Raw genomic sequence first — 12,665 nt, forward strand, 5'->3', positions numbered from 1 at the left:
TGACACCTCTTCTACCCTCTCCATGAGAAGAAGACGACTTGCTCGCCCTATGACTATAATTATTCCCTACCTTCACGGTATTCGCCCGTGAACAGACACCATGGACAGCCATGGTAACCGTTGAACAGCACCATGTTCTGAACTGCTGCTCGTACCGGGGCATCCACGGAGCAGCAGAGGACGAAGGCCTTGGACTGGTGCAGGTGGGACCCATGCTTTCACTTGAGGAGCTGCATAGAGTTCACTGCTTCCACAAATGTGCCGATGAAAGTCTGCATATTTGGATGAGTTTTCCCGAACCAGAGGCCGGCCAGGGTTGGATGCTTGAAGCGCACATGAGGTGGCAGCTCGTTGATGTCGAACTGGATAGGCCAGACAGAGGTCTTTGAGGACTCAAAGACGGGACTACCATCCGTGTTGATGGTCAGCATCAAGTCATCGACTGCCAACTTCGCCTCTTTACGTATCTTTCGGTATCCCTTGCCCGTGGTGATGTCTGTGATGGGGTCATCGGGGCTTGCAGCAGGTCGAAGCAGGTTCTCCCCGAGGGCATCCTTGGTCTTGCCAATAAGGAACTTGACTTGCTTTTCCATGTCCAGCATCATAAAAAATGAGCCTTGCGCCCGTAGCTTTTTTGAGTTGCCTTCTGCTGGCAGACTTCGCAATGTCCTGCCGCGCCTTCCATCTTCATCATGCCCTCACAACTTGGGCAGAGGTAGTGGTAGTTAACCAGGTCCTTAGTTTTGCCAGCCCAAAGTTTCCGAAAAACATACTTCGTCTGAGGCAGGACATCTTTGCCGAAAATGGTATTAATCATGCAGACACACTGCCCACGCGCAGTCCAAGTTAAGCCATTTCCAGCGATAAATTACATTACCATGGCAATCGCTCCTGCCTTGGTCGTCTCTGTGTTCGGCAGTTTTTCGCTCCGAACTGTTCGAAGCACGACGAGAGTATGTCCTCGAAAACTGGCCCTGGCTGGAAGTCGGACGGCTCCTCATAGAAGTCGCTGGCCGCGCTGCACTCATCGTCAGACGTCTCGATAAAGTCGCGATCACTCGCCGAGTCACTCATCGTTTCTTCATTGACGCTTCTTTCTGCCGGCACTGGGGATGACGCGCAAAGATCTTGGCTATTACCGTAGTCGATCGCCAATTCTGGCGGCACCGGGGACGACGTGCATACATCTCGGCTGCTATCGGAGTCGATCGGCTCTTGCTCGTCTTCGCCCTCCAGATCGCCACCAATGTTGGAGTCGTCAGATATTTCTGGTGAACTTGGTTCTGATATCGGAATCCGCGAATCTAAACTTCCTACTTCTTTCAGCCGGTGGTAATACGTTGACTTGGGAATCAGCAATTCTTCGCCCACACCAAGGTACCGCTTCCGTCGCTTATAGGATGGAAGACTTGTCATATTGCTGTTGAAATTAACGAAATGTGATATTACACATCGCGTCCAGCGATTCAAAGTACAAAGTTTTTAAGAAAATGACGTGAAATGCGGAGAGCACTGCTAGTGAGCGTAGATCCAGTGCACGAATGCGATGAAACGAGCAGACTGTTTCTTAATTTCGTTTCGAGGACCATCGAGTTTGGGAGCAGACGACACAAGTCACACCCAGCGTTTGCCCAACTGCTATGTCGATAAATAAATTATGCTTGTTGATCATGATGCGTTCGTGCATGTTGAACCGAATGTTAGCTGCCTTAGCAAATATATGGTTAAAATAATGACTACTAAAGAAAAAAATATTTAGTGTATATGGACAGAGTTTTTCGTTTACTCATCGCGTTCACATTGCCGAAGTAAGCCAATTCAGAAATGTTTTATTTGTTCAGCCAATCCAATCCAATCCGCACAGCTTGTTGCTTTGTTACCTTGGTCTGTTTACGTTGTTTGTCTTTCTGAACCTCGTACGCTCGTAGTTCGTCAGCATGTTCGCGTACGTACGGTACGAGCAAGAAGGCCAACGTGCCATTCTTCCAGTTTCCCTGATAAAAGAGTTAGTCCGAAGACACCAGGTGACTTCGACAAGTTGTCTAGGGTATAGGCGTATTGGCGTGGCGAAGATGGTGAAGACGAAGGCTATTACCCGGCCTTCGTGAACGAAATGGCAGGTAAGTGATAGCATTGCTCCTTTAATAAGTTAGTGTGGTAGACTATTTGAAGCATGCGGACGTATTAAATTTCCCAAGTGTAGTATTGTATGTTGCACGGTGCCATCTCCCGCGCTTTGTTGTTTCCTTTCTTCGAACGAAGTGGACATTTGGCCGGCACGGCAGCTCGGGTTTGCGATATTCGCGTTGTTTGTAGTGCCGGCGGTCGCAGTTTCATGGTAGGAGCGTTGTTTTCCAACCCAGATGCCGTGATAGCTTGCGTAGACCGCCGCGAACAATCAGCTATAATAACTAGAGACGCACGGGTCGCCGATTAGTCTAATGGTGAATTCCACTCGTAGATCCAGAGTGCTTTCCAAAATCGGCGAGGGAGGCGAGATTCCGCTCTATGGGACCCGCTAAGAATCGACGAACGGAAGATAAACTCGCATTTTCCCCCGCTTCCCCCTCGGCCGTTCAAATGGCCTCTGCTCGAGCTTGGCAAGCCCACCAACGCCTCAGCCAACTGATCTTTCCGACGACCATTGAAAACTGTCACTGTTTAGCTGCAGATATAACACGCGACACAGGCCGGGCGAAAATGTCCGTGCCGTAGAGCCCGTGTCACGAATAACGAAGTAGACGTCGGCGTTCGCCACCGTCACATACCTTTCGGCCGCCTCGACGTGGCGGGGCACGCACAGCGATTGCCATAAGTGGAGTTCAGATTGCTGGTATGACTTGAATAAACACAAACAATGAGGTAGCAAACCATCACATGCACGATCGCTGCCTAATGTGTTCTTGCTTTATTGCACAAGAAAACGCCGGCGGCATGCAGTGTAAAAAGGTAAACAATCATTGGCTGCAGAATGAACAGGCCTAACCTTGCGTCTGCCTCCAGATTTTTCTGTCGTTCTTTTTCTCGTTCTTCCTCTCACGACCACACAAGTCAGCACTTGCGATTTTTACGCTCCAGTCCCGGTTTTGTATCCCTGATCCATGCGAGGTAGAAGTGTTCGAGCCGTCACAATCCTGCGTAAACAACCGATGCATCCGAACAGATCCAACTCGACGGCCCGATCGACCGGACCGGTCCGGTGACCTCGCCAACCTCCCCACGCATGTGCATTGTCCAGTTAAAAAGGAAATTACGCATGCGCTCGGTCAAGTTTCGGATAGATCTGTGAAATCCCGCGGAGCAAGTTCGGCGGGGTTGGAGGCGCTCCATGGGCTGTTCTGTTTCTCGTCGTATCAGCGTGAACCGCTTTTCTCTTACAACGCGCGACTTAAAGTGAAAGCTGACATTGCAACAACTCCAATCTCCCGCTGCTCACCTCAGCCGCTTCAGTGGCCTGTGCAAAGAATTTTGATATCTGAAATTAATTCAGGGTTGTTTAAACCATCACGGAACAGCGTACGCGGGGTGAAACATGACGTTCATGAAACATTTTTAAAAGCGTAAAGCTGTACGCACTACGTCGTCCACCTCGACCGGAAATGGGTATACGCACGACGCAAAACTCCTATAAAGCGAATGGTTACAACGAGCTTCTGAAGCGGTGGCGTAGCTTAGTGCAGAGGCGTGTATAGAGAGATATTGGTCAATGGGAGGTACGGGCAGAACCAGGGCGTGCACCAGACGCAGAAAGTGGGCTTGACATGCTCTCTTGGCCAACCAGAAGCCGAAAAGAATCCCCTAGTGGTGGTAGCGAGAAACTGTTTTAATCAAAGGTATATGTTTGTATATAGTTTTAGTAAGCACATTAAAGTGAAGTGTAGTAACCCTCCATGACTGAAAATATGATGAACGTGATCTTTCGATCATGATCATGCAGAAAGATACCCAAGCAGCACATTACGACCGGCTCAAGCTTGAGCCAGACTGGGTAGCCAAGGAAGTTTCAGTGGGCCTATATTGTTTTGCACCATGGCTCTAGGCGCCCCATCCTGGTATGCCAGTCTGGCGACCACCGGCAGTTCCCTGTGTAGCCATGGACTGGCCCGCCACTGGAATTATGGCCTGGGCCAGGCGGGAAGCTCAGTGGTGCCCCAAGTTTGGCTCTTTATTGTATATACAGCATGGGCCAGGTTAGTGACCGGGTGGTCAGCCAAGCTTGGCTAGACAATAGAAATTCACCATGCAGTTAAACCAGTTTAACTCGTGATATTGACAACACACGTCGTAAATTAATATAATTCAATTTATTTCTACAAAAAAATACATACTGCAGGCTGCAAAAATAAACATAAAAACATATGCACAATGCGAAAAAATTGGCATGATATTATTCATGTGTCCCAGGCGGTTGGCGAGAATTTCCACATCTTCTGGAGTGTCGGGGTTCCGGTGGTGGCTAACATAGTACCGCAAGGCATCTGGAAAAAAGAATAAACATCAGTAATTAGACCATGGCAGATTTATTTGCACCCGTCTGTTCTAAAGCGGTATGTAACTAATGCCACTAATAAAAAATATGCACTATCATAAACAGTATGAGAGTGAATATGGAAGCGTGTGCCAATCGTGCATGTGGTGCCAGTCTCGCGGCAATTACGTAGAAACCGCATGTAAGAGATTTGACAAGCCACGAGACAAGCGACGACGATCCGCTTCACTGTCGTTCGGTCACTCGCGCGACGCGGCAAACCGCATGAAAGCGACGGGAGCAAGCGACCAAGGCGATGAGCGACGATTTCTAGAAATCCAAAAACCGAGCGATGCGACAAGCGACCGTGGGAAATCTCCGCCGCTCGTCACTGACTCTCGTCGCTCGCTTAATCGCTTACATGCGGTTCAGCCTTTTCGTTGCATAGCGGACGACAGACTAGGAAGGCAGGAAGGGGCAACAACAGCAGGATTCTCTACCACAGTGGTTAACCACTGCGGTAGAGGATCTCTGAGGCTGAATGTACACACTGGCGGTTGTATTACTAGCATGGCTGTTCCAAATGGGGTTGCGAAAAGGTTTGGTTTCACATGACCTGATTATGAAAATGAATCCAAATGGTCGAGCCTGCTTACCTGGTTCGCTGGCGCCGAGACAGAGACAGCCAGTGCTCGCGCTGCAATGAGGACGGAGCGAATTCCGAACACGCCGGTCTGGGATGCAGCCATTTCGCCCATGAGCGAGTGGAACTCAGGCGGAGGACGTCATCAGCCACAGGAACCAACGGCAGAGGCAGCACTCAAGGCACCGGCAAACTATCTTATTCAAACACAGCAACTTGTAACCTCCCCAAGCAGAACAGCAGCGCGAACAAAGACTAGTTCGCGCCACTAACGCCAGATCCGGTTTTCTTTCCTTTTTTTGGGGGGGGGGGGTTTCGGAACTGCGCCGGCCACCGTCTCAAAACTGGCGCTTCGAGCGTACGCGAGGGCCGCGCTGATTGGCCCGCGCGCTCCCTGTCCTTGCACGTGAGCAGCTGTCCTCTTTCAAGGCATCCGCGCTGCGCGCGGGGAGACTGCATCATCCCTGCTCACGGGGCACTGGCGCATTTCAGGCGCGTGATTCATCTGGAGAGTGCGGGATCTTTCCCGCGCTTTTCCAAGCGCAAGTGCCTCGGGCACTTGCGCTTGAAGCGGTTTCTCCGTGCAAGCCAGGGTAGATAAAGGCCGCGGTAAAAAGCGGGAAAATTATAAAGTTCGAGTGCGACCAATTTCGATAGTTTTATTTCCAATTTGTCCGGTACATTTCCACTACAACCAGTTCATTTCGGGTTTGGCCTGTTCATATCCAAACTGTTTTCAAATAGTTTCTTTTTTTTTTTCAATGGGGAAAACGTGTTCTTTTTTTATGTCTCAAGCTAAAACAGACTTCTTGCACTCAAACGTCACTTTCTAGTGCGAAGACTCTTGCCACAAAGCACCAAAAATATGTTAAGAGAACGCTCATACGAAGTAAAAAAAAAAATGGAAAAAGTTCAACGAACTATAGAGTAGCAGTGGCTTTCAGCGGGCATTCTGGGTTCAATAAAATACGAGCTTGAGCCACGGATTATTGCATAGCGGCAATTCCCTGACATTCCTTGGCTCACCCTATCTTCGATCCGGCAACATGCCCGAATATTGGCTGTTGCTTGTGTTGAGCGGACCAGGGAATTTCTGCGAACTACCATGAAACCCCAAAGCTTGGCAGAGGCACTGCTACCCTGGCCATCTCTGACCGAGGAAAATCAACAGACAGCCAGGGTACATCAAAAACTGGTAGCGGCCTGTTTACACTGGCCATCAATGACCAAGGAAATTGATTGGTCAACCAGGGAAGGCGTTCCCTGGCCGTTCCGTGGCTTTCTGGAGCAAGGCAAGACTGTGAAACGCCAGGCTGGCATACAGACGTAAATGACTGGGCAGTCGTGGTCAACCTATCACAACTAAGTGCCAACCCTGGCCCCAGCTAAACCAAGCAAGTGTGCTACCTGGGTATAAGAAACGAATGCGTTGCTCAACTCTGTTTAGCTCGGTAAGAGTGTGACCGCTCGGGCGGCAGATTCTCAGCGCTTGGCGTACGCGGATTATGTCAATCGTTTCGCTAGTCGCACTCTTCCACCATGATTTTGGATGACCGTGATTGAAGCATCACGTGCACCATATTTTCAGTCATCAAGAGTTACTCCGATGCACTTGGCGCGGCCACCGCCAGAGTATTATTTCCGGCTTCTGGTTGGCCACATTCAAATTTCCAAAGACGCCCTGTAACATGCGCAGCCCGCTTTCAGCCAGTGGCGCCTCCACATATGTCTCCTACACTTCCCAACAAAAGACCAAACTCTCTGCATATCAACCGCCAGTGTAGGCGTACTTTTTTTTTCTAAAACATTTTTTTGGTGAACTTTTGGTGATGTTTACGACATTTCTTTTTTACAAATAACTCAGAAAAAAAATTATTGTAATGCAATTAAATGCAAAGGTGCAAGCAAGCTGGACAAAAATTACGAAAATTTTCGTCATTCTTCACCAGCTGATTTGCACTTTTGCATTTAATTGCATTATAATAATAACCTTAAATTGCAAGCTGCACCCTTGTTGGTGTTAGATTGGTGGCGGCTGATAAAACCCGTTCGCCCTACTGACGTCTAACCCCTGGTTAGCTCAGTTGGTAGAGCGCTCCACCTGTAATGCAGATTGCAGAGGTCCTGGGTTCAATACTCGGACCAGGGGGATTTTTTCGGTCGCACACCAGTCAGCTAGCTGTGTTTGGAGATTTGTGTTTATCTTTTGTCCCTTTTGTTCCCCTTTTCCAGCGATGATTTTCATCAAAACCGAATGTTGTCGACGAAACTTCGCAGAACTAAATGGTATGGGACTCCCCTTCCGGAGGTACAGTCGGGGGCAGCGGGGCTTGGGTTGCCGGCTGTATGCCGGCAACCCAAGTTTAAGTTTTGTAATTAGGAGCCGTACACTGTAGCCGCGAAGCGGCGTGAACGCAGGTGGAAGGGGGGTGTTAACGCGCTCACCAGTGATACACGCACCTTCCAGAAAGAATGTCCCAAATGGCACGAGCTATCCGTGTAGTGCGTATAGCCATTTCCGGTCGAGATGCACGACGTAGTGCGTATAGCTTTACTCTTATAAAAATGGCACTGAAATTTGATGTTGAGACGTTGCCTGTCTCCTTTTTTCTCTCTCACTAAGTTTTTTCCCGTTTTCGACCTCGGTCACGGGTTTAAACCATCGCGTATGGCGTTCCTAGCATGGAATCTGCAACCACCATCTTTAGAGGCAAAAAAAAAAAATACATTTAGGGACCAGGACCGCAGACCTCACAAACCTTGACAACAGCCAGCCAATAAAAGAGCACTGCCAACAATTTTCATATCAAGGTGCTATGTTATCTGCCGCCAAAATATTCACTTCCTTTCTTGAATATTTGAAAAGAAACCTTCCATTTTGCCTTGATTGAAAGTAGAATCGGAGATGGTGATGCAATACCTGCCCTCTGTGCACCATTTGGGTGCTCCACCGGTTATGTGAATGGACTGCCAGATCCCATCAAGTGTCGCTTCAACAAGTCGAAACGCCGAAAGGCTTGGCTAGGATTTGGGCATACGATACCCGACGGACAGGGGGGGGGGGGGTGCATGAGGTAACTTAATCCCGAGCACTTGTGTCTAGAACCCACAATGAAAAATCCCCGTGTTAACTCCCCTACCCTAAAAATCCCCGCCTTTCAGAAACCACACCCGACCCGTTACCAGTTCCCCCCAGCCAAAGAAATTGCCTACAATGGTGACCTACGGGCCTGCACGAACTCGCTATCCATCGTTGTATTCTCTTCATGTAAACCGTACTAAAACTGATTAATTACCCCCATAACATACCTAAGTTTTGTTATCACTTCATTGTCACCTGTCTAACACAAACCTGTGTTGCTTCCAATGTATTATTTTAAGTTTGACGCATCTTTCAGTTTCGTTGACAGTCACGTGTGAAAGAGGCGAAAGAGGTACAGGAAAGTCAAGGCTATATGGAAGGTCAAAGCACATTTGTCCAGTGGCAAGCCAAACACCTAAAAGTTTGTCAAGCTGATACTGTTAAAGGGACAATGAAGGCAATTTCGGAGATCTTTTTGGGGATTGAACTGGGTTCCAGGCACGTCTCAGGCTGCGTTGCCCAAATTTCAGCCGAAACCGGCGCTTGTGTGCCGCGCAAATCAATTAAACAGTCGCGGTAATAATCGTACCGGGATCGACTGGGGCGACGCTCCAAGAGTTGCGGGAGAAACCAGGAGAAGCGGAGCTCACGTGACCGATGCGGGGCCAAGGAGCGCGACGTCACAAGAGACGCGTCAGCGATTGGTCGAAACGAGAAACGTGCCCTCTGTCAGGTTTTGGTTCGCGATTTTTAGAAATGCTGTTCTAAGTTCCGCTTGAATAACCATCAAAAGTATAAATCGGATCGGAAATGATTACTAAACCGTAAATAAAGCAGCATCATTGTTTTTTTTCTTTGCTACGCTGGACGTAAAACCGGCAACGAGCAACTATGGGCCAACAAAATAAAATTAAAAAAAGAACACGGTACTCGAAAGATTTTGCAAAATGGTAGCTGTAGATGGCTGTTCTAACGGTCGACTGAAGACCAGTATTCGTTCGGGCGAAGCTAGTTTTCACGCGTGGGTTGCTGTTCGTGTTCTTTGACGACGAAAAGAGGACGTCCGCGGAGGAACCGGATCCCGGAACGGCGGGATCGCTGCCGCTTTCCCTTCGGCATCTCCCCCGCGTCTGTCCTTCGGCATGCGGGCCGCTCGTTGCCGGCTGGGCGGTCTCCGTCGGGTGATGGCAGAGGCCGCCACAACCATACTCCCGTTCCGTTGGTGTTAGGTCACTGAAAGGAAGCTCGAACTCGCTCGCGAGAGCGGCATTCGTCCATGTTGACAGAGTCGGCGCAACGACCCAACGACCGCGCCACCGCGCTGCTATAACCCACCGCGGTAACCAGAGTCTCGATCTCCTAAATACTACCGATACCGACTATTCACACTTGACGTCACTCCTACGTCACCTCCGTTTTCGGAGGCCCAGAAACGAGACTGGAGATGGTTCAGTTTCGGTTTCTTTACTTCTTTCGTAGGCACATAAATACGCGTCATAGATGTCTACAAAAAATTGGGCGGCATGCTATGTTCCCAAGAAGCATTAAAACACCATTTAAAAAAATTAAATAAAATCGTCTTCATTGTTTCTTTAAGCACTGTGACATTTCTCTTATCCGAATGTATACAGTGGGTTGTGAATAACTATCCTACACTTTGAAATATTGACGAGCAATGAACTGATATAGACCCACTTGAGAAAACAGTGCCTTCACTAGAAAAAATAGCTGGGTGATCAAAGGGATGACTGCAGGTGCCAAACGAAGGAGCTAAACACAAGAATAGGGCATCATAAGGATAGGGGATCATAGGAGATTCCAGCAGCAGGGTGTTTCATATGCCAAAAGGGCGATGCATGCGGTAGGGCAAGGAGATAACTGCAGCTGTGGAATCCTTCTATGAATTTGACGAAATCCTGTGGGATCCGGACAAGTATGCACTGTAATGTGGTGTCTATTTCGTCTCTGGTTAACAAAGTTGCCTAGCACCCGCTGTCTCTGCACGACAGCACTGGTGGTGAAACGTATTTACGAATATAGTCCAACCATTAAATTATGAGCTGAACCCGGATTTTGTATGAAGCGAGTCTAGCTTCAGTCATCCAAGTGCTGCATACACGACTGCATGGCACTGGCACTGGATTTGGCGAAGACGGATGTCTGGTGTGCGCGGTCTTTGATACCTCGTTTATTCATTCTCTCCCTTGGAAGCCCATATATCACCTGGCATGTGCAGCTAAGACTCCTCATGGGTGTTCTGTCACCGGTGCATAATTATCTATGCGTTGCGCCATGGCTGGTTGGTGCTTGGTGGTGGAGTGGCCAAGCTGTGTAAAAGTCAACTTCTTTAGCAGCTTTGTAGCTTTCACAACTAAAGTTGACGTTTACAGGGCACGACGGTTCCACCACTATGCACCAACCAGCCAAGAAGGCACACCACGGATATATATTCATTGGTGACAGGATACTCGCAAGAAGTTTTAGCTGTCCATACCAGGTAATGTATATGCTTGAAACAGAAGAAATGATTAGGGAAGATACTAAGGACCATGCATACCAGACACCTGCCTTTGCCGAATCCAGCGCTTGTGCTGTGCAATCAGATTTGCAGCACTCGAATGACTGAAGTTAAACTAGCCTGGTACGAAGTCTGGGTGGATTAAACTGATATGTCATCTTTTTTTTTCAGTGACCTGTGTCACATGTGCCACGCTTCAATGTCACATGATATTGAAGCGTGGCAGGTCACCCTTGCCACGGATTATTTTGAGCAAGTCGCACCAGCCAACCAAGAATCTCTCTGCTGCAAGCAAGGTAATCTTACCAATTTCCGTTTTCTTGTTGGTGTTATAACCGAATTCTATTTCAATCAATAGGATGGAAGGGAACTTAAGCAGAAGAGAAAGGCGGAGGCCCAACGTGCTCAGCTCTCAAGCATTCTGTCGACTTTCAACCCGAATGGCAAAGCAGCAGTGGTATGGAAACAGGCTAATGCAGTTATTCCATGATTGTAGTTGTAAAGCTGCAACACAAAACCAGAACCTGAAGTTTGTAGCATCAATGCTGCTCAATGTGTTTTTTTTTCTTTTTACATCTAATTATTGCTCTTAATATCTACGAGTCCACACCCAGTACAGCCATGTCAAGTTGTGGGAAAAATGTGGTGGGAGATGGAGAATTGGTCCTCAAGGAGCTGTTGCGAGCCAAGGGAGAGGAGCTCAATATAGTGAAATAGAAGCTCCGCAAGTCTGAAGCAAACTGCAAGCGCCTTCACCTGGCTCTACTTGACAAGATTGGTGTGTATACGTTTTGCACCCGGATGAGAACAATGAAGTGCGGCTCTCAGTAACAACACTGTCGTGTATTGTTGGGTAGAAATCGCCAGGGACAGGGCACTCTAAAAGCCTTGCTCCCAAGCCCCCCTTGAAGGAGCTGTTGTGGCGGAATTTATTTCGTTGCCATCAACGTCTATTCGAGGTAAGATTAGTAACAATAGTTTCCTTTCACCTTGCCTACTGCGAGAGGGTGGGGTCGAGTTCAGGGCTGGTACAGACACTTGTCCATGCCAGTCCTCTTCCTGTGTCTTTTACTTCTGTTGTATACATGTAACTGCGACTTTTGTGTCTTATTTATTTAAATGTCTATTCTGGTTATAGGTCTTTCCCAAAGTGCGCTACAGGAGCTGGTGGCACTACCATCAAATGCAGGTGCTGATAGTTTCACATGCCTTAATGAAATATGCAAGTATTGCAGGTAAATTGCCTGTCCTACTTAAAAAAGCACTGACACCCCCAAAATGTAATTTTTTTAATGGCTCATACGACTCAAAATGATGCCTTAAAGGGTAACTGCAAAAAAAGAAAGTTTTTTTTTAACAGCCTAATTGTGACAAGCATGTTACAAAACAATGTTCCTTGAAAAAAATAATTTTTTAAGCAATATTTACGCAACAGGACGTAATTTAGTCGGAGTCAGAACCTCACCACATTTTACTTCGTCTCTTTGCTCTCTGGCACTGCCCCTAGCTTCAAGTGGCAGTTTCAGTAGACATACGTGCTAGCAACCAGCAGGTGCAAACTGCTCTAAAGCAGGTAAAAGACTGGGAAGTCGGGACGGTGCGGACTCCGTGTTTCGCATTTTTCGCAAGGTTACTAAGGAAGTGCTTTTGCAAGGTACGCAGAATATGCAACCGATTTTGTTATGCCCGTCGTTTGCGTCTTTCCAGCAAAACGAATAAGATAATCTACAATGCCGACATCACAAGCCAAGATTTACGAAAGCAGTACACATTCATTCAAACAACTTTACTTAAGATGATTCGGAAGCCAAGAAAAACAAATCTGTCTGCTAACGCAGAATTCAAACGTCCGAAGCTTCTGCAGACAGCTATTACGTTGTGCCAGGTTTTTTACGTAACAGCTGTGCAGTGTTGTACACGGTCCTCAAAAAAAGGAACGGAAGGTCGTTCCTCG

At 48.0% G+C, this 12,665-nt stretch overlaps 1 protein-coding gene across 1 annotated transcript in view; it reads left to right on the top strand.

Annotated features, from left to right (window-relative positions):
- The first annotated feature begins 1,937 nt into the window (after nt 1-1,937).
- Nucleotides 1,938-12,665, top strand: part of LOC115323663 — a 59,983-nt gene continuing 49,255 nt past the window's right edge. The window contains exon 1 of the mRNA XM_042292896.1: nt 1,938-2,005. Coding sequence (XP_042148830.1) covers nt 1,938-2,005 — 68 coding nt within the window. The remainder of the gene's footprint in view (nt 2,006-12,665) is intronic.

The sequence above is a fragment of the Ixodes scapularis genome, unplaced genomic scaffold, assembly GCF_016920785.2.
Source record: "Ixodes scapularis isolate PalLabHiFi unplaced genomic scaffold, ASM1692078v2 PGA_scaffold3__209_contigs__length_174095766, whole genome shotgun sequence".
NCBI lineage: Eukaryota > Metazoa > Arthropoda > Arachnida > Ixodida > Ixodidae > Ixodes > Ixodes scapularis.